The 23,204-nt window shown below is 40.8% G+C and overlaps 1 protein-coding gene across 3 annotated transcripts in view; it reads right to left on the minus strand.

Moving 5' to 3' along the window:
- Positions 1 to 758: 758 nt before the first annotated feature.
- The window catches only part of RAPGEF5 (Rap guanine nucleotide exchange factor 5), a 238,926-nt gene continuing 216,480 nt past the window's right edge, over positions 759 to 23,204 (minus strand). For 2 of the 3 annotated variants that reach the window (XM_054692418.1, XM_037508977.2), the window contains 5 exons: positions 21,576 to 21,626; positions 20,712 to 20,799; positions 15,518 to 15,582; positions 11,193 to 11,247; positions 760 to 7,228 (listed from right to left, as the gene is read on the minus strand). In XM_054692418.1, the coding sequence (XP_054548393.1) occupies positions 7,110 to 7,228; positions 11,193 to 11,247; positions 15,518 to 15,582; positions 20,712 to 20,799; positions 21,576 to 21,626 (378 nt within the window). In that variant the 3' untranslated portion in view covers positions 760 to 7,109. Of the gene's footprint in view, positions 7,229 to 11,192; positions 11,248 to 15,517; positions 15,583 to 20,711; positions 20,800 to 21,575; positions 21,627 to 23,204 lie in introns of all 3 variants that reach the window. The other variant, XM_037508969.2, reaches the window with a different exon arrangement.

Genomic DNA, 23,204 nt, shown 5'->3' on the forward strand with positions numbered 1-23,204 from the left:
GGGGAGAAATTTAGACTAGCAGTAGGGGGACTGGGTAGAAGGCTACTGCAATGACTGAAGAGAAGGAACAGCAAGGGTCTAAATTCATAGATGGAAGTGGGGTGGGAGCAGCTGGTGGACTTGATGAACAAGGGGTATTGGGGTGGGGAGATAGCTCTCTGGCTTGGAGGGCTGGCTGGTGGCATTGCTCCTGTAGAAGGTGCTCCCTGGGAGAGGGACTTGATTTAGGAGATACCCGAGGCCCACTGCTGTAGAACTTGGGAAAGATCTTGCCACTGCCTCAAGTCTCTCATGTGGGCTAACTGCTTTGGAGACTTTAACTTCTCTGCTGCAGTATATATATATATATTTATATAGTTTTGGTCAGGACAAGAATAAGATGATATCTGCAGGGATTTTGCCAGAGTGTGATTGTTTTCACTCAAGCTCTAACTAGAAATGCGACCATGTACAGACGATGTGGGAAACTCCAAGCCTCTATTCTGTTAGGGGAGAAGGATGTCCTGAGCAAACTCCATACAGGTTTTGTGGATGCCACCCCCACTCCATCAAGACACTGCGAACTACAAATCCCATGATTCCCCAAAGGGAAGTTGCGAGGACCTAAGGGCGGAATTGAGCAGCCATTTTCTCTGTTTGTAAATAAAAACCAGTCTTGTTAGTGGGGTCTTGGGCACTTGGCTCGTGCTCTTGGCCAGGCAGGTCATTTGGGATTCCAGGTCGGCAGAATGGGTAGGACACATTTAAGAATTTATCTCCTTCTTTTCTCCCTGAGTTGTACATTTCCTCATTTCCCTTTCCCCTGTAAGTAAACCTGTGTTAACTTTTAGTGTGTGCCTGCAGTTTAAGTCCCCTTTAAGCGCGTGGGTGAGGACCCACCATCAGGCAACCCATTTTATATCGGGGTTGCCCTGTAACAATTCCACTTCCCACAGAGCATCTCAGGCACACAGGGCTTGGTGGCTGGGACTGCTGAAGAGTCGTCTTGGGAGAAGAAAAGCCCAGTCTGTCAGGGGTGCCTGGCATTGTCCATCCTCCCCACTTCCCTGTTGAAAACCTGGGATGTTAGGAAGTCTGAGACATTGGGGGTTGTCCACAATAGGGGTCTTGTCCTTCACTTCCTATGGGATAAGTTCCAGCCTGTTGAGATCTTCAAGGTGGTATGGTTTCAGCAGAAGTGGAATGGTGACATGGTGTGGCTAGGCAGCTCCCCCATCACCATCATGGCTGTGCAAGTGCAAGTGCAGGAAGAAGAGGATCCAGAACTACCCTCACCTCTAGAATGGGTGAATCAGTGGACCCAGAGGGCTATGGCAGTGGTGACTGCGCATGAAGAGTGAAGTAACCTTGTGGCAGTAATGTCCTGAAAATTGCCACAGGGGAACGCTGACCCAACCATGGGAGACCCCTCGCCTCTGGCCCAAGGAAAGGGATGCAAATAAGGAGATGTAGTAGGGTAAGAAGTAGACAAAGTTCCTTCTGAGTAAACACCAAGTCTCCATAAGAGAAATAAAATGGAGATATGAAAATTGACCAGCTCAGCGGGTGGCTGGGGCAGGGATCCTGGGCCTTGCATGGTCCTCAGACCACATTATACAGCAGGTCTGCTCTGCTCTTGTTCTGGGAGGAGCTGGCTGTGTCTTTGTAAGTGAGAGATTTTTGTCCTGCCTTCAGAAACAAGATCACCTTACATGAGCAATTATTTGCTTGAGGAGTATTTTCTGGAGTAGTGAGTAGAAGCAAATAGAGTGGCTCATCAGGGACCCAGAAGACCTGAGACAAGGGAGAACCATACCTGACATGGGGTCTCGATCCCTGGAACAGGATTTTGTAGAAAGTGCATGAAGGTCAGGAACATACAGTTCATCCTGAGGTTTGCTCATTTGAGTTTGAGGGACCCTCACGCATCTCAGTAGAGGCCACCCAATGCAGAAGACCCCAAGTTGTCTGAGTACTGAGAGTTTCCTTTCTTCTCCATTCCCTTCGGAAACTGGAGGCGAGGGCTTCCATTCTCCTTCCTCTGCGATCCTTTCCCAAGGGCCAAGTGCTTATGGGACCATGACAAAATCAATAGGGATGGTGGTCCTCCTCTCTCTGCTCCCCACTGTCTGTTCTCAAGGCAATGACCCCTGTTTGCTCTCTCTTCCTGTTTTCCCTTATTTCACAAAAATGTCACTTCCTGAAAACTGAGTCCAAGAAAATCATCCTATCTTCTTGACCTTTTCCCATATAAAGACAAGCCTCTTGCATGGCTGTGCTGTCCTCCATTAGGTATTGATATAACTGCCCCCACACAGACCAAGGAAAAGGGCGTTCATCAAGTTTATCATTCCTGGGAGATTATTTGTCAACTTAGGCTAAATTATGCTGAGGTAACAAACAACTCCCAAGTCTTAGTGGTTTCTAACAAGGTTGTTTCAGTTCTCATTCAAGAAATGTGTCCTGCATACGCTGGACACCCAGATAGAGGGGGCACCTTTACTGGAACACTGCAGGTCTCTCAGCAGAGACAGGGCAGGTATAGCCTACCCGGTAAAGCTTTGGATTACAAGGTGCATAGGTCACTTCCCCCCTCCATTTTCATTGGATAGAGCCAGATATTTGGCTACACGTGAGCTTAACCTGATGGGATACAGAAGTCTCATGTGGGGAGGATTGCCACATGGCAAAGACCACGATTAGGATCAGCGGGCAGGACATAAGTCCTCCCCTAGGGGCAGGTGGAGGAGGTCAGGAGGATGACACAGTCCACTTAGTGAACAGTGAGTCTACTCACTTCTCCAGGCAGGGCCTCTCTTCAAAGTCCAGGGTGTCGCACCCGGGCTGGGAGCTGCCCTCAGTATGTGGGCTGGTAAGGAATGTGGCCCCAGAACCTACTCCAGGAGGGCATGGGTCACAAGGGTGACTGGAATCCCCAAATTCAGAATGTGAGAACACTGATGTGCTTTTCAGCGTGGGTGTTTAGATCTGTTGCGCCTCAAGTGACAACTTCCAGGGGCTGCCAGAGGCTCTCTCCTGCACTTGTAGCTCTCAGCAAGTGACTTCTGAGCTCCAAGCAACTGTGCACAACATGCTGCGGGGATGCAGGCGATGCAGCCTACACACGCCAAAGCGAAGCAGGAGGCTAAGAGGCAGGCGTAGTATCTTTGACATAATCTTATATTTGGAAAAGCAGTTTTTAAAAAAACACTTGAAAATACAAGGTACGGTAACAGTGACTTATGTAAGTTTTCACCTTATATTGCTTGGCCATTTTTACATATAAATTATTGCTTACTAGCGTCGATAAATACACAGCACTGTCATATGTACAGAGGCAGAAAGCATGAAATATGATAGAGAAAACACTGTTAATGGCAATTCTGGTAATTCAACAAAGGTTTCATATTTACCAGCTCTTATAATGGTGGAAAACTACGAAGTGTAGTCCCTGAGAATTAGGTAGACACCCTGATTGCGGGTTTTCTGTCTTCTAATTGTTAATGCAAGCTGACAATGTCACAGCAGCCCCAATTAATGACACATTAAAGGCAAGAAGGCCTTGCTTCAGGTTGTTGATTTCATCCCAGTATTTAATAACAGTGTAATACGAATACAATAAATAGGCTATGCAAATAAATATTACTCTGCTAAAAAACGTTTAGTATATACAGCTTTGCTTTATACAGTAGTACTTTTCATCTAACTTTTTGGCAATTTTTAGAAACTTTTTTCCTCTACCAGTTTTCAGCGCAAATGGCCTACTTGTTAATAAGCAGGCTGAAATTTTAAGGACATGTCTTTGAAGCATTTAAAAGAAGATCCATGGTAGACAACTTCAGTGGGTCTGCTTTTCCCCATTTTAAAGTTTTTGTCTAGTTTCGGAGAAGCGTGGGATCTCTGCATGTGGAACACTAAGTTTGGGATTTGTGGTGTCTGTGAGGCCTGTAATCAAATGACAGGGCTGGAGCTGGGGCAGCAGCAAGAGCTCAGATCCAGGGACTAGAAGTCACCAGCATTTTCCTCTTTGCACAGCTGGGAGGCCAGTTTGCACTGGTGCAGCATCTTCTCCCTATGAACGTGGGGGTGGTGGTGAGATTTTCCTTTCTTCCCTTGCTTCCGAATGCAATGTATGCTCCTGCTGACCTGCTGGTGGGCAGGGGTCTAGGAAAATGGATTTATCCTAACTCCAATTAGTGATACTAGAATAAAGTGAATGTAGGCCATGATATTTATCATTACAACTATTTGGCAACTATACGGATTGTAATGAAAAATGAATTTAAAACACCATAGCTTTGGGAGCATCTGAAAATGTATATGGGAGATTAAAATTTAGCAGGGTTGCATTTTGTCTACAAAATGCACAGTAACTTGTCCTATGTTGATTGCTAAGCAGGTCTGGTTTGCTGGAATGCTGATAAACCAAAGAAAGACAAGCAGGACTGCCTGAGCCTTGTGCTACAGTGAAAAGAGCGCACTTCCAAGAGCCTGTGTGCTACTTGCTGGCGAGGTGGCATTACAGGGGATTTTCTGAATGCTGGGAAGAAGCTTACATGTCTTCTGGTCCACCCTTTCAGCCAAAACAAAACCCACTCCAAAGAGGCCTTAGCAATATTTGGAGAGAGAATATGACCCAGCTCATGGCAGGGTAAGTAATGACTGAAGGGTCACTGATGGCCCACGGTGCGTTCATTATTGGGCAGTTCAGATTCCTTAGCTTTGTGTTCAGCTAAATCTGGTTCCCACATTTCTGCCTTGAATTCTTTTACTCCAGATTTAAGTCTTCTCAAAATTGTTGAATTTTCTTAGAACTGCTGTCTGGGAAATCTCTCGAGACAGCTGGTAAATTTCAGAAAGATTTGGGGATTTTGACATTCAGAAGGCAGGGATGAAAAAGCAAATATAAACTAAGCAAAATCCCTGTCTCTTGGCTGCTGAGAGTTCCATGACCGTGGCTGGAGGCAACGGTGGCCAGGCACCATCTCTGGAGCCTGCTTTTACCCACACTCTGACCACACTGTTCAAAGCATGTCTTGATGCGACGTGTGTTTGGTTTTGTTTGGCTGTGTACATATATGAATTGGATGCTATGGAGAAACAGTTCTCCATGGGAGCAACTGAAATACGTTTAGTTGGAGCAATGTAGATCTAATGTGAAAAAATATTTAAATTGCCAAACAGAGACATCATGTCACTATAGCCTTTCATGGCAAGGCCGGTTAAATGCTACCCCCTAGAATTGAGAGAAGACAAAACATGTGCCCCACAAAACATGTGCTCTTCCCCAGCAATTGCCCCGGGGAAGAGCTGTTCCTGGTTTGGATTTGATCAGCCTGAGAGAGAGGAGTCAGTTTTCCTTGCTTCTGATCGGCTCTGCTCTCTCCCACATCCAGCAGCCTGGGTATTTCTGAGTGGACCAGTCCTGGATGGTGCTTTTTTTATAATATAAAACCCTGTTAATTTTCAGGACTGAAGTTTTGCACGCTGGGACAAAGTGAGTCTTTGAAAGTCTTATTCCAAGTTTTCTCCACGTGATTCCTTCCAGTGATCTCTCACCATGTGGCTCATGAGGCGAGGCAAAAGCACAGCTACAAAGGTGTCAGAAAGCATCACACACATCTCAGTAATAAGATGTGGATGAGACAAAAAAGGAAGCAGTTCTGGGTGGGCGTCTGAGAGATGAGCAGGCAGGTGTGGTGAGAAGGGCACAGGGTCCACATGTGCAGGAAATGGAGGGGCCTACTACATGAAGCCAGGCCTCTGGATTTCAGCAATGTGACAAATATCTAGTTGGCAGGAGGAGGAGGGTATCACATTGTGGCCTGCAGGCTTTTTTTTTCATTTGTAAGTTGAGGGAAATCTTCATCTTCTAATCAGTCCTTGAGACTAGCAAGAGGTTTAATTTATTGTAGGAGCCCCAATTAATAAAAATGGACTTTGGAGGGGGGAAAAGACAAATTATAGAAAGACCCACTGTTGTGGTGGGGAGATGGACAGCAGGATTTTTACACATCCAGCATAAATCAGCCACTTGGATATTTTGGGGCTTTTCATCTGAAAAATGGACAATCACCACTATATTAATACCTTGATTTTCTCTAGGGAGTTCTAAGGATTTCATACATCAAATCCCACTTAGCCTCCCTGTGCTGGCTGTTCTTATTTCACAGCATGGGCAAAACAAGCCTGTCCAAGGCATGCAAAACACTAGGGCATTATCAGGCACAAGAATGCAGACCTTTTTGGCTCTGCCACCTCAATAAATAGTTACTGAGTGCCAACAATGTATCAGGCACTGTGCTTTTTTGAAAATCATATTGTTCCCAGTAAGAGATGAGAGCCTGCTTGTACCTGTAAAGGAAATCCCCAGAAACTAAATGAGTTCATTTCTTAAAGATTACTATTTTTCCTTATTGGCAAAGCAATTTAGTCTAACTTGCTTAGTAGCAAATCAGTTGTGCAGAAACGAATTTCACCTGCAAGCATACATCGATAAATGATTGTGGATGCAAAGGAATGCATGCCTTGACATTTTTCTTCTGGAAATCACAGCAGGGATGCCAGCTGCTGGTCCTTACTAGCTCCCTTGAAACAAGCGGCTTTTGGTGATATCTTAGTTTGTATCAACAGAGACCTCTTCCACTCCCTGGAAATCTAGAGATGCCATCACTCTCCTTGGGTGTTCAAATGAACTACTTCTTTGACAATCGGTCAACTGTAATCTGACAGGCAAAGTCGAACTGGCTGGTTTCACACACACTCTTACTGAAATACAGTGTCTCTTGCCTTGTCACTAGACATCTCTTGTCTTGTCACTGCACATCCACTGGACTGGATCAACAGTGTGACCATAAGAAATCAGTCTTCTCCATTTCAAAAATGCTCCTGACTCTTCCTCTGCCTTCTTGTTGTAAGAGCATTGTGGAGAGGCCTCTCCCCGTCTTCGGTGGCTGGCATCCCCTCCTGAGCACGCGTTGGGTGGCTTTCCTGTATATGTCTTGCAATCTACTGATAAAACTCAGAAACTTCTTTTCTCACAGGAAAGCACCGTGCTTGGCATTGACATTCCCGTAGCTCAAAGTGCTGCAGTTACAGGGGAGGTGAGGTGGTGAGGTGGATGGTAGGGCTCACGCTCGAGGCTCGATCCTGTGTGAGAGCTCAAACAGGGCCTGCTGGTTGTCAATCACGTACAGGTGATTAACGTAGGATTTTAACTCTTGGTGTTCTTTTGGAGACATGTCACCTCCTATTTTTTTGGAGGAAAAAAGACAGTCAATCTCATGAGAGCAGTAACCCTAATTCTAAATACCAGGAAAACCTCATGTTAAGGTGTAGAATAAATCTACCAGGGAGACAGCACAAGTCAGGATTCTAGAAGGGATAGCTTTATCCTAACTGTGAAGATGCTTTCTCAGCTCAAGAGTAGATTCTTCGGGTTAGGTAATTAGACTGGCAAGGGATTTGTTTCACAAACATTTAAATAGTGTTAATTATCTAACATTATAGAGTATTAGCAATTGCTGTCATTCCCCCTTAACAGAATGGGAGATAGCACAGGCACACAGCAAATGTGGCAGAGATAGCACAGGCACACAGCAAATGTGGCAGAGTAGGTCTGGAATCCAGCACAGGGCTCTGGGTCCTTGGTCAGAGCTCCAGTGCTATGCAGCCGGTTATAGCAATTGAATGTTTTATTTTTTATAAAGATTATTTATTTTTATACAAGGGCTGGGGTACAGGCCAGAGGTGCGGGAAGGTTAGAGGATTCACCAGAGACAGAGCAGGGAGAACAGGGACCAAAATATACTGCTGAGGGGAGAGGCAGGGGCGACAGAAGAAGTCTGCCTCGTCATGTGGGTATCTCCCTGGCCGGCCAGGAATCGAACCTACGTTGCGGAGGCTGTGGACAGCTTCACAACACTGCGCTCAATCCGCTGCACCACTGAGCAGGCCAGCAACTGAAAGTTTTACATGGTTTTCATTGACTCATTTCTCAATCTGGACTTGTCAGAAATCACAGTTAATCTGGTAAGTACATAGACAAAATAGTGGGTTCTTTGTTTTTCAGATTTTGTATATTCCTTTGGTGTCATTTTTGGGGAAAGAAGTTGAGGAACAATTGAATGGATTCCACAGCACTGAATTTCATGTATGGTTAATGGGCAAAGCAGGTTCAGAGATTGTGTGGATGGGAACATCTGGCCAGTGAAGGATGAGGCAAGGGGGTTTTCCACTCTCAAATCCAGGATGGTTAAAGAATTGAAGGGCCACAAAAGGCTTTACTGCTCTGTGAACACTGGTCACAGGTATAAGGAACCAGAGATAAAGCATCCTGGACAATGTGACTGATGGTGACATCATGTCCTTTTGCTTCTTGAAATTTCAGGTAGAAGAAAGCAGGGTATGAGTTGAGTTCAGCTTGAGCAGAAGGAATGGGCCAGCAGGAGGCTGGGCACTTTAATGCAGTTATTTTTTTTTCTTGGTGAAAATCTGTTTTTAGCTTCTCTGACAAATCCTTTTTGTCAGGAAATAATTTAAGACCTGTATGTCATGGGTGGTTTGTAATTCTTAGCTTTAATAGAAATAAGGCCTCCTGGTTTCAACAAGTATAAGTATCAAGAGTTAAAGGTTTTACCATCCCCATTTGTTTGGAAGTGACTCAAAAGCTGTATTCTAGAATACCTCCCTTGGAAGACAATAAGAGACTGCTTTTGGTTTAGTAACTATTGGCTTAGACAAGAGATTCTGCAAAGATAATTTTGTTGTTAATACCCAGACTTAAATAAATGGCAGAATAAATGGGTTGAACCATGAAAAGTGACACCTGCATGGCATTTATCAGTGGCTTGGTTAGCATTATCTTATTATATCCCAAATGGTGATAATGATTTATTATGCCGAAATATACATAAACTGTCAAAATGAATTTAAAGAATTCAGTCGCTAAACGGATTTTTAAAGATACATACAACAGTACACACAGTGCCTTAATAGGTATTTAATTTCTCTTTTGCTTTGTGGTCTGCAGACCTATTCCCTTTTGGTGGGAGGTTCAAGGCAGGGTCAATTAAGCCAATAGAAATTTCTGTACATACTTGTAGTGTATTTAAACCACAGTTCCTTGATAGTGAGACTGATTCTTTAGAATTAGTGAGTACTCATAAAAACTTGAGAAGCAAAGGAAGATGAAAGAAATATGAAACCATTACTCATCAGCAATATTATGCTTGTACATTTGAATATATCTCCATGATGTTAGTGTTATTTCTCTCATAACTGTATAGTACTTGTGAAACTAAAGGAAACTTATATAAGCACATTTTAAATGGTATTAATTGACATGCATATTTAAAATATGCATTCTCTTTCAAACAGAAACTTTGCAATACATATAGAGGCTCAGTTACTTTGCTAGGGGACAATATTGATAGCCAACACCAGCAAAGACATAAGAAATTTCTTAAAACTATGCACCAAGTTTTACTAGTATTTTCTTTGGGAGGTGGGCTTTGATATTGCTGGTTTACATATACTTCTGAATTGTTGAAAGAAATTATTTTACAGCAAGAAGTGTATTACCTTACATTTTACTTAGTGGTCACCACTGATTTACAATTATTTAATTCAACTTTCTATTTTTTAAAGCCCTTTATATCCTATAGAATCTGCCAAGCAAAGGAAAGGTATGGGCCAGGAAGTTAGGTAGATTGTGTCTGAATATAGGCATTCTCCCTGCTTTTCCGAAGTTTTCTTTATGCCACTTCACTTTTATGAGAGATCTATGTTGGTACCTGCTTTCCATAACCATAAGAGAGCCAAAGAGAATTTTCACCTTTAGGGACAAAGGTAAAAAATGAAAATAGCATTCTGCAGCAGCTCTGCAGGAGTTGTTTTAGAGACTAGGGTGTGGGGGGGCATCCCAGGAGGTGAGGCCAAGCTCCTCCCCAGAGTGACTTCATACAGTCTGTGTGTTTATCATTGCATTCCTGCTTTTCTTATATGTTAATGTTACTTTAGGTTTTATGTATTATTTGGTATAACTTGGTAGGTAACTTTCTTTTTTTAAAAAAGATTTATTTATTTATTTATACAAGCACTGGGTACAGTCAGAAGTGCGGGAGGGTGAGAGGATTCACCAGAGCCAGAGTGGGGAACAGAACAGACAGTCTGACAAAATACACTGCTGAGGGGAGCAGCAGGCATGGCAGGAGAGGTCTGTCGCACCATGTGGGACCCTCACTGGTGGCCAGGGGATCAAACCGGTTCCACAGAGGCTGTGGGCAGCTTCACAGCCCAGCGCTCAACCGCTTGCCACCAGGGGAGGCCCGGTAGGTAACTTTTTGATTCTGAGAACATTCACAAATTTTTCCATATAAATTAATGGTAGTGGCTTCTTTGCTTTAGGTTGATTCCAGCTTACAAAGGGTTTCATAGGAACACTCTACTTTTGGATAGTGGGGGCCACTTTTGGATAGTGGTGGTGTGAGTTAACCTCTTGAGCCTCAGTTTTCTGCTCTGCACCCACAGGGTAAATATTTCCTTTGCCTCTGATACCAGGATTCCTTTGCCCTGTGAAAGCAACTTGACTCCATAAAGCTGATTTCCTTCCTTCCTTCCTGCAATGTTTTAACACCATTTAAATACAGTATAAATTTTGCCTGAGATTTAAAAAGGAGCAAATAGTCCTACATCTATCAGTCACAGTGGGGAGTCTACAAAAGTGCTCAGAAGATATTTTCAGTGAAAGGCAGCTACAGAGAGGAAGTTTTGTTGGAAGGGAGGGAAGAATCTCGAAGGCTGCTTTAGGCACTTTCAAACTAGATTCCTATCCCAAGAAGACCCCAAGCAAGAAGGATGGGTGACCACGAGAAAACAACTGTAATTCAGAGCCCAGGGACAAACAAATGAAACTTTCTGGGTCAGGGGTAGGAGTGCTTCTGACCAAGGCAGCCAGACCAGTATAACCTTCTAGAGTCCAAAGTCACTCTGTACAGTGTGAACCTGCTGCCTAAGAGGATAAAAAGCTGCCACATCTTATCTTCTGCATCCCAAACATGCAGTGATGAAACAAAGAGAGGATGCAGTACAGGTAAACTATGCATATTATATTTTACACTCTTTAATTTATTACCACCAAATACTTGTGATAGAGTCACAGTCTATATCCACATATAGTGCATTTACTTCCATACCCAACTTCAATTACTCACCAAACTGGTTAGTCCTGCAGTGTCTCAGGGTTCGGACAGTGTCTGCAATCATATGCTGGAAAACAGAACAAGAACCATATCACTGGAAGGGCCATTTATGGTGTTGCTGACATAGAGGTGCCTGCTAAGACGGGGCAGAGTCTAACACCTCTGTGAGTAAACAGAAGAGCTATATTGTAGCTAGACCTACCTTGAACTGATTATATTGAGCTTGGATTACAAAAGGATATTTAGCTCTTATCTGTGGCTCCCAAGCATGGCTGCACAGACACTAACAGAGTTGTGGGAAAAAACAGTGTAGAGAAACTAGCACACCCACCCCCAAGCCACTTGACCAAATTTGCTTATGCTTTTCACTTCAGGGGATGTTTCTCCTCTTCATGACACCTTTCTGAGATGGCATTTTGTACTTGGGAGGCTCCTTTCTCAACATTCCCATTTTTTGTACACTATACCTTAGCTCCGTGTTGTGCTAATTACTATGGAACTTTTCCCTTCCACCAGCCAGGGTAGCACGGAGGGCTTTGCTTGCTCAGCACCTACCACGAGTTACACACAGAGACTCAGACATGCTTGGTGAACAGAGGTAGGAACTTTTGTGATATCTCAAGTGGTGACAAGAAATGAGATATTTATGAAAGCCACATATTTTCAAAAACATCAGTATCTTTAAAAGACTATTCTCTGCTTATAACTTACATTCTTTCCTATTGTATTCAGTATTAAATGTTGATTGATTTCCTTAAAGTTTTCATTGATCTCTAGGAAGAGTCTTAAAACATAAAGTTGCTTTTGACAATCTCTCATCACCTCACACCTATGTACTTGTACCAGATTTTCCAGTTTCAACACTTCAGTTTCCACAGCAAAGGAAAGATGGGATTTAGGATGAGTCCATTTTCTATCAGAGTTTCTTAGACAGTTGCCAGAATAATCTCTAACACTGTTGTTGTTATGTTCTAGCTTCCTACATTGTTTCATATCAAAATGTGAACATCATCCTATTGTTCAAGAATCAACATTATTCATTATTGGGTCTTTCATGCCTCCCTAGCTGGGCCACCACCTGCAATATCCTGCCTTAACATAGGATCATCTACACACAGCAAACCTCACCGAATTACTGCTAGAAGAATAATGTTAACATGAAGACATTTTTTTTACTTGAAATCCAGCACAATAGCAGAAACATTATATGAATATGACCTACTTATGAAACTGCTCTCACAATTTTATTGCTAAAGTATTTCTACTTGATAGTGGCAAATTAAATAGGACAGTGATTAGAGCTGTAGCTTGTGCTGCATTTGTAAAGGAAATGAGAACTGACTCGTGTCTGTGATTGTATTGTTGTATTTCCTTCCCCCAAATTTCCCACTATTCCCAGGACAGCTCTCTCATCATTTTAGGTCACGGCGTCAGGCTGATTTCTATCATGGGCCATTTGCGTAGCTCTTGCAAGGCACGGGACTGACTGCGACACTGAAACCTGAATCCTGATCTTCATCTTTAAGAAAGAGGAAGATATGGTAAAAGTGATGCTTTTACTATTCAGGGACGAGGAGAAGAAAAAGAGAAAGCATTTAGTTCTTCATTCTTTAACAGTTTGAAAAGGAAACATTTAGAGTTGCTGAGGCAGCACAGGGAACAATGGAAATCTTATTAGATCCAATGAGCGCTACTGGGTCTCTGCATCATCTGACTTAATGTGTTGGTCTGTATCAGCCAGATAAAGATAATGCACTGAATTATCTGCTAGCTGGCTTGAGCTAATATCCATCATGAGGAATTGGCTTCTCACAAGTTAATTCATTTAGGTTCTATTGGTTCATTATTGTGAAAGATGATCCTGTTTTAGCTTAAGTGAAACCCTGTCCTCTGCTGTTAAACACTCCTTGAAAATACTGACAGCACTAGGAAATTGTTTCTTCTCTGGCATCCAAGTATAACACAGGCTTATGTGAGGTGATTACATTAATTTTTGTCTTTCTAGAAAAAAATTCTAACTTTACCCTGTCTTCTCCATGCAAGCAGGGAATCAGCATGAGGTATACTATGAGCCCTGAGCTTAGGGGACCAGGAAGTTACTAATACACAAAATCTGCTGTCTTTAGAACTGATGTGCTAGCAAGCACCTGATGAGCATGGGAGTGTGTACATCAGCACGGGTATGATGTGTGCATGCAACGGCCGGCTGTGGGCTGCGTAACTGCACTTATTGTCTGGCTATCTTTTGAAAAAAATTGTCTTAGTAATGAAAAATTTTTGATAGAATATTATTCATGCCATTCTATTTTCTTAAACTTTCTTAAAGATTATGAGTATAGATAATTACTGACCTTAACAGAAGGATTATTATTCAGACTTTCTTTGTTTCAGCTCCTAGGGTTAGTTTGAAGTCTGAACACATATGAAAGCAAGACCCTAGACTATAATAGCTGGCATTAAAAGGCTTCCTCAGGATGTTGGAGAAAGCAGGGGGGACCAGAGATGCTGGTCAGAATGAAAGAGAGAAGGGGTATAGGACGCTTCCCATAGCTTGTTCTCATATGTGCCTTTATGGAATTGTTCTCTCACTTTGGTAGCACTATCTGAGGGGAAATGACACAATGCACTAAACCAAGTCAGCGGTTCAATTTAGGGAGAAGGTCAAGCACAAGTTTGCACTAACAATAGATAACAGTCAAATTATAGGAAATCAATTGTTCTCTCCTGTCCCCCTAGGTTAGTCATAGGGAAAGTTACCAGAACTTTCTAGGGAATTTCACTTGGAGTGACACACCTCATCCAACCTCTTCACATATGCTCTCCAAAGCTCATTTGGTATTCAGAACCAGAGATGTTGCCCAGAAGGTGAAGCAAATATTGACCAAAACCTTCATACTCCTGCAACCATTTCATTGACACCAAACACGAGCTTAACCTGTCAAGACACTAGAACCTTAGTGCCCTCAGCCTCTGGTTGCATGTAGGTGCTCTGTGGTTTTCAGATCATCACAGCAAAACAGAATAAATCTCTAAAGAATAAATACAAAAGACCAACACTTTATCTATTTCTGGTTATATTGGTTTAGCCATGGTATCTCAAATATTCTATTTTTTTAACTTTAAGTTTTACAATAATACTTAAAGTATTTAGTGCAGTATGAGATTTGAGAAGGTACAGACATATTCAATTTAAAAAATAAGTGCCATGAAGTAATCATTCTGAAATGATTATCATGCAGCAATGGCAAGATATTCCATAGTATCTTCCATTTTCCAGGTGCTGGGTTTTTGAGTTGTACAGAAGTTGATTACATGAGTCCTTTGCTGCCTAATCCGAACTTGGCAGTTAGAGCAGGATATTTTATGAGGCAAAGAGCAGATGCCAAGCCTGGTCGGGACTCATCAGTTTGTGGCACTTAAATGCTTGCTCCAACCTCACAGGGAACCAGGGACCAGTTCCTGAAATAGTCCACATAAATCCAGTACCATTACTGAGAAGGCCATTCAAAAGACAGGCTCTTTGGGCAGGGGTCAATGGTTTCATCTTTAACCATAAAGGACAGTCTAATCTCTGACACCAAATTTCATCTGTCAGTCAAATCCATTCCTCTCCTAGTCAACAGTATTTTGAACACTTCTATTTTACAGCTGTTCAGTCCTTATAAGTACAGTCAGTCAGAAAGGCTAGGAGCAGCCCGTTGCATGACTGATTCCCTTGAGAAACTCCTGGTCGAAATTCAGGAAAGGCATTTCAGTACCTGGCAGGAAAGAACTGATGGGGTTATCTTACTCACGGATGCAGAGAACATTTTGTACTGTGCTCAGAAGTGGAACCATTTGTCTGCAGATTGATAAAGCCTGGTCCTTCCTCACATATGCAGACCCTACAAATTCCAGATTCATATCCAGGCTGGGAGTACCTGGAGATGTACTTACCTTCCCAGAGTGAGAGCTCTCTCTGGCCCTCGGTAGCAGCACACACCGAGACACAGAGAGAGCCCTTTAAAGGAGTAAAATTTAATGTCACAATTGTGAAACCATTGTGACAGGAATCTTACAGTTTTATTTCTGGTTCAATAATATATATTTAACCACTGATATTAATCTAATGAAGTTTCATATAAAAAAAAGGCCAATATCCATATTTGGTTCTCAAGCCTTGCTAACACACTGAGGTTGGAATACACTTTATTGACAATGCACAACATGCAGCAGTGCATGGAAACCCCATGCATTCAAGGAGCAAAGTACTTAAACCATCTGTCTCCTGATGCAGCAACAAAAAGCACACATTTCTCTTATAGTGGGGAATAGGAGAAATAATGGAATTTACATACCAGCTTTTCAAAATTGACAAGATTATCCAAGAATGTTTTATTTCCTTCATGAATAAATGTTACATCTGAAAATTAAAAACAAAAAGATATATATAAGATAGGGAGTGGATCATGAGCTGGGGTCGAAGAGGTCTGGATACAATACAACTTATTAATTTTTCTGAAACATTATGGATTATTCCATGCATCTGACAAGGCAATTTGAATTGGACTCTCTGTGGTATTCGATGTGAAAGGGTATAATTTATATCTGTGCGTGTAGAGAAAACACTGTAACATTAATGCAAGTGTGTGCTTTGCACTTACAACAAAGTGTTTGACTTCTTCCTGTTTACTATAAGCTAATGCTATTCCAGGATTTAATTGGTCATTATGTTTTTAGGCCAGAAGGCTGAGCAGAAAACAACTGAATAGTCAGAAACAACAGATTTTCATATTTATGTGTTTGCTTTTTAACAATCCCTGGCAAAGTGTATGCGGCCTTCTTTACTTAAAATGCAGAGATTTAGATGTTTAAGTTCAGATTTTTGGTTCTTAAAGTCAATATCTGATTGTATATGAAAAATGAGTGAGGAAAGGGACAGGTTTGAAGATGGCAAGGTTCATGGTTCTATTTGATCAGTAGAAAGAAAGCACTATTGGTAAAAATAACCTAAGTAGGATGAAGGTATATTTTCAGGTAGGAAGGAAGACCCTGTATTTAAAGTGACAGAAGACAAATAAAACTTTCCTTTTAGCTGCTATAAACAAGAGTACCCCTCAAGATAGGGATCTGGGAGTTGGTTACAATAAATATAGCAGCTGAAGCTCTTACAGTGGATGACTGATAAAAACTCAGATTAGAGGTTCAATGAGCATCAGAAACGCCTCACAGATAAGAATTAAAACACAAAATGTACTACAATTTAATGAGCATGTTATAGCACAGATATGGAAGGTAAACCATACGAAAATAATTTTCAAAAATCTTGTTAAAATAACCTGATATAAAAGAGAGTAAAGAATAGCTTAAGTTTCCTAAAAAACAGGAAGGGAAAACATTTACATTTGATTAACTCTTTAATTCTGCTGATCCCTATGGGACAACTGTAAGATAGGTGCAGCAGAGACCCGCTTTCCAACACTGCACTGCCAAGCTTTGACAGCACACCAGGGGGCACCAGCAGTCACAGTTATCACACACACTGATACCACACTTCCCCAAGCAAATCTCACAGTTTCCCACAGGGACTAAAACATTATTGTGAGCTTTTTAAAAACTGATGTCCTAGCAGGAAAACAATTCACAATTAATTACCCAGTTGTACAACAAACTCTGGTTATTTAAGTAGCTTTCATGATTTTGCTTTTAGAAAAGAATTGCAAGTTTTCACTCTGTGACAATATTTAGAAAAGAATAGTGAACACAATTAGCTTTTACCTTTTTGGCACAGCAAATAAAGCACTGTGTGAACTCTGTCTACATTAAACACCACTTAAAAGCCTAGCCTGTCCTAACTCCCTGAGAATTCAGATTACAAATTTTGTTTCAGAGTCACCTGGCCCATTTCACCAGTGTTACAGAGTTTGCCATCCTCTTCCTCAGTTTGCAAGGATTACAATGAAGGTGCTGACAATGACACTTTACATTATGAATAACAGTAGACACTGCATGCAATCATTTGATCCTCACAAGAGACTATAAATAAATTAAAAAAAAAATATATATATATATTTGGTAAAACTTCAGGGGGAGAGAATGTGAAGATGTTATGGTCCAAAGAACACACACAGCTGGGTCCATAATCACAACGTGGCTAGTCAGAACTAGGATTCAAGCCCAGGAGCAAGTTCACCGCTGTGCACCTCTGGTACCTCAAGTTGAAAGGACGCAGACTCTGGTTACAGCCCATTAAAGTCAACTGGTTCATTTATGGCATATTTGGTGCCCCTGTAACTTTTAAGTGTTTCCCTTAATCTGTTGTTCTGTTTCCCTTGTTCTGTTCCCTCTGGCCTTAGATCTCTCCTCTTCCTGGTTATCTCTCTTTATCCCAACTGTCAGAGACTTGTCCAGGTCAGTAGATGCATGTGACTCCTTGACGGAGGATGGGAGCTGTTAGGTAGGTGCAGGCACGAGGATACGGCCAGAAGAGACTCTAGTCCAAAAGAAGGGGGTTCACGAGGCTGATGGTTTTGATGCAGTTTAACAGCAGGTGTGTGATGATGAATAAGTGACAGCAAGAAAGAAATAAGTGGTTGAGCTCAAAGAGTAGGACCGCTGAAATTAAGTCACAGGCTGTGAAGTAGTTTCAGGGCACCCACCAGGTTCTGTGTGGCAAATGAGCATCTAAGAGACCCCTCTCAGCTGGAGATACCTGAACATCTTCCGAACACCTGATATAGCAGAACTGCTGGGTGTCTATTTGCAGATATTGCAAGTGAATAAGGAGGAAGAAACATACAAGCACCCTACATTCCTTTTACTTAAATATGCCCACAAATCTGAAACAATAATATCTACTCTAAGATATGCATACTCAACCTACAAGAAGGATGTCAGTTTATTTTCAGACGCCTGTTAAAAGGACAACCATCTCCAAAACTACTACAAGAAATAGATTCTTCAGCTGCTTCCGACCTTTAGCTCAGCTGGATCCTTTCCTAATACTTCCTTAGGGTTTCCATTCGTCATGCCCTGAACTGGGTTCCACATCACAAAATAAGGGAAACACAAATCAAAAGCTAAAAAATTCAATTGGGAGACAGAAAAACTTATGGCTGGAAGGATGCTCAGGTTGTGTGCTGATTTGATCTGAATTCCAACTGGGAACTATCTCAAAACATGAAACATGGGATGTCTAATCTTTCTTAACACCCAAGGCATTCAATTTGGTCCTTTTTCTCTAGCTAACAAAACATAAAATAGGTGGCTAAAGGGGGAGAGAGGAAGAGTTTTGTTAAAATGTTGATTGCTCTAAGTCAGAAAGAAAAAGAAAAATACCGGATGGTCTCACTAATAGCAGGAATTTAGAAAACCTAAATAAGAGACCAGGAAAAAGACTAATCAATACAAAGTAAAAATCAAAATCAACAAGCAACTATAAACCAGAGACACACTACAAGGGAGTTGAGGGGGGAGGGAGGGGCGGGGAAAGGAAGGACTAGAGTCAAAATAAGGGGGGGGGTGCAATTTTATGGGGAATATAACCAAAATGAAAATGCATACATTGTGCAAAGGTGAAAAAAGATGTAAGAATTATATAAAATAAAATATTTAAATAAAAAAATGTTGATTGCTCTAAAGCAGTTTATTGAAACTTTGAAAATAACTTTGCAATTATAAAACCGAAGAATGTTCCCTGTTTTCCCCCAAAATTTCTTATTGCAGGAAGGATATTTTAAAATTAAAAATTTTATTTTAAATTCCTTCATTTTATTTCCTTTGAAAATTATTTCAGACACACAAAAAAGGTAACGTTAAATACAACAGAGTACTAATGATGTTTACTTCTATGATGTCAAAAATTAAAATAAAGGAAAATTAAGTGCTTAAACTCAAGAAGCTTCCTAATGGAAAAAACAACTTTAATTTACTAGAGCAAATGAGTGAATGTACTTTCAGTAGAAAAAAAGGAAATTTGTTTTGCTGCCAACAAAGAGGTCTAGATAAATTCAACAGAGCAGAAAATTGCATCCAAGCTAAGATGTAAGTGTGAGACACTTGACTGCATTAAATAATTTTTTGGGACAACAACTAATATATATCAGAAAGCTATGCTCATATCTAATTAAGTTCAAGGGACACTGTCAAGTAATTTCTCATTACCTTAAAATATTTATTATTTCAAAATTATTTTGACCTAAAATAAATTCCTTTCCCAGACCTGTCCTCATTTCCTTCTTGTGACTAAATGATTCTAAGAGTTACTTCCCACCTGCCACCCTCACTGTCTACTTGAAGGTGTTTTATTTTGCAAATAAAAATCATAAGCCTGAATAAACTTATCTTAAAAGTAAATAATAATATGAAAAATCAAATGAACTTTTACATCGTCATTTTGGCATTACAATCTCTCCTCCTTTCATCCATTTACATTTAACAGATTTTTTTCCAACTTGAATGAAACATTCTGTGTGTCTCTCAGTTGTCCTGGTGCATTTTTGTTTCACAGATACTCTTGCTTTATTCTAGATGAAGACAAATGAGCAGCTGCAGGGATACGTAGCAACTCACAATAATTCTCCAGGCTCTAATTGTGAGAAGAGCTGAAGAGAGGATGTCAGCTTTATTGCCAGTGGGGCTGGCAATGGAGGCAGACAGGGGAAAAGGACAGACGGATGGACCAGCAGTCCAGTTTCCAGGCAACTCATGTCTAGAATCCCACTTCTAGATGCAGTCTCTGGGGCCTGAACAGCAGAAGTTACAAGCCTCTGAAGGGTGGAAGCTGGATGAATTAGTATTCCTACAAAATCCCTCTGAAGGAATGAAAACATGGCTAAGGAAAATGCCCAAGTTCCCTTTCCCTAGAAAGCACAAGGATGAGATATATACTGAATGTCAGAAGCACAGACCAAATTAAAGACAACTACTTTTCCATTCAAGCCCTTCATTTGAAAGAGACCACTGAGATTTCACTAACATATTTCATTGTAAATTATTTGGTGCTCTATGAAAGAAAGGTTAGTGGAATAACTTGGAGTTGTCAAATATTATCCTAACTGGATTCCCTTTCAAGAAAGAATAAAGTACATTCTCTACTAATGTACTTTGTGGAGTATATTGCTTGTGTTAACCAAAGGTATTTCTTACACAATAGTAGACTGTGGGCTATGTCTCTGAAACTTAGATTGCAAAGGTGGAACATGACTGATCATACTCGGGTTCTTTGTGCCAGTCTTATCCTCGGTTAATTAGTTGGATTGTAGACGCAAAGAAAATAAGATGGCACTTAGAACTAAAGTACAATAAAAACACAAAAGTTTCTAGTGCCAAGTTTTGTTGAGTCAAGAGCTTTAAAGTCTGCTCAAATAAAATTAAGTATCTCCGAAGAAAGTGAGAAGTTGAAAAACAATCACATGCAAATATAGTTACCTCTGGATGTCAAAATTACTTTAAATACGTAAACTTGGAGTCCTTTTCTTGCCCTCTATAGAGAGAGTAATACATTTCTAGAAGATAGAATTATGTAGCACAGAGAGTACAGAAAATCATTACCTTTAAGCAGTAAGGGCATGAAAGGGATTTTTGGTGGCTTCATCTTTTTGAAAGCATCTCTGTAGGCTTTGTGGTTCAGGGAAGGATCCTGCCAACCAAGCAGATTACAAAGAGAATGAGAAATCAATGTGCTATAGAAACAATTCTAAATTTACTTTTGCTACACAATTTGAACATGACGCAGATATAGAGGTTCTTCCTAAGAATGAAGTAGATAAAGGTTTCCTAGGAGAATTAACTCACTAAATGAGGGCGGGAAGTTTAGGCAATGAATGAAAGTCAAATTATTGGTTTACAATAAAGGGAAATGACTCTGAAAGTCAGGCACCTTTTGATTGTCCTATTATTTTCTTCAAATAGGTTCTTTAGTACAGTTTATTCTGCATAATTTTCAACTTGAGGTAGCCCCCAACATCTTTTGTTAAGTATACAGCAAAGAATACTGTCCTCATAATTCACAGACGATACAGAAAAAACAAGCGAAGACTATTTTATCGTGCTCTGAGAAGAAATGATACATTTTTGTATCTAAACCTAATTGTAGAAAGAAAAAAGACATAAGATACTGATTGTACACTAAAATTATGGTCATTAAATAGTGATTTGAAAAGGACTAAAATATCTGCCTTCTGCAAGTCATATCAAAAGGACCAATCTCACTACCTTTTACCATGGAGAGAAAGAACCATTAAGTGTCAACTTGCTTCACTTTAAAGGAAACAAAGCTACTCTTCATAACCAAGTGAACTAGGTTAAGATCCCTGACATGGTGGAGTGTAGATACTGACCACTGAAAATCTAGAGGGAAAATTCAACATTAGCACTTAATTTGAAGAATAAGTCCCCTTAGCTTCAGCTACTTACCGTTAAACTTTCAAGTTCAGAGAAAAGTTTCTTAAATTTTCCAGGGATTTTCTAAAAAAGAAGCAAACAAACAAAAACAAAAAAGAAAGATCAAAGCAGTTGGTTATTTTGAGAGGCAAGGGGAGTTTTCATTAAGTTGTGCTTACAGGCATCCCATTTCTGATCATAAATGCCTCCATCATCTTGCTCCACCCTGATTGCGTCTCATTATGCAATTTTCATCACCCTTAATGTGACATTCCTGAGGAATGTTGCTAAAAACAGTTAAAATAAATATCAGCCACATAATTCAGGAATCTAGCTGGTTAGACTTTCCACACACTGGTGACTATTCAATAAACACTTGGATGTCAGTTCCAGGTCCTAGCTTTGACAAATGCTCTCATCTTCTTATAGTCTTGCTAAATGAGAAATAATAATGTTGGCTGACATTATGGGGGGCACAAATGATATAATTATGTTTCACAGCAGAGGGCTAAATAATGAAAGGCCGTGAAACCCTAAATGATGAGGTCTGCACTTTAATGGGTGGAAGCACTGAACTGTAAAGATCAGCTACACCAACAGGTGGTGTGTAAAATGACAGAATACAGAAATATATGGTGTCCTACCAAGTGAAAATTCAGGCCCATGGAAGTAGGGCCCCGAATTTTTTAGCCTGCCTTTAACATGGTTAAGTTAAGCCTTTGTAATGAAATAGTAATCAGTTACATGAAATTGGATCCTGACTCTTGCTCCTTTCTAGTTGTGTGATTTGGTATGAGACCTAATCTCTTTGATTCATATGGAGACAATTTAAGGAAAGTATACAGTCCATGGCTGGTGCTTAACAAATCCTAGCTATTAACACTAATGGCAATAGTGTTAGTGAGAAATGAGAAGATTTTTGTGGAATTTTCTGTTTCCAAAACAAATCAAGAAAACAAGGCAAACTCCCTAATAATTAGATCCTTCAATTACTTAGAAATAGATTTTCAGTCTGTAATTTGGAATCTGGACCCAATTCATCGCAGCAAACGGGTAGTTTCATCTGTTTGGAAACTCTGTCATATCTACAGACACACATATTAATATATGGAAGACAAAATTGAATGAAAAAAGATAAAACATAGGTAACAGCTACCGATTCCCATTTGTTCTTCTGAGCTGCATATGTCAGTCTGTAGGACATTACAAATAAATTTCCCAGGGGCATCTCAAACTCAATACATTTAAAGCCAAACTGATCTACTGGAGGGGTCAGTCACAAGCCAAATCCAGTTTACTGTCTACTTTTTTTTTAAGATTTATTTTTATTTATTTATACATACAAGAACTGGGGTCCAGGCTAGAGGTGCGGAGGGTGGCGGGGAAGTATGAGAAGATTCACCAGAGACAGAGTAGGGAACAGAACAGGTGGATCTACTGAAATACACTGCTAAGGGGAGCAGCGGGAGAGTCAGGAGAGGTCTGCTGCGCCATGTGGTAGCTCCCTGGCCGGGGATCGAACTCGTGCTACAGTGGCTGGCGAGAGCTTGATAGCTATGGCTGCTCTTGCACTGCAATGGCAGAGTTGAGTCACAGTCTAAACTTACTTATTTACTATCGGGCCCTTTACACAAAAAGTTTGCTAACCTCTGCACCAGTTGC

This window comes from Talpa occidentalis, unplaced genomic scaffold, assembly GCF_014898055.3.
Source record: "Talpa occidentalis isolate TD23 unplaced genomic scaffold, MPIMG_talOcc4v2.1, whole genome shotgun sequence".
NCBI lineage: Eukaryota > Metazoa > Chordata > Mammalia > Eulipotyphla > Talpidae > Talpa > Talpa occidentalis.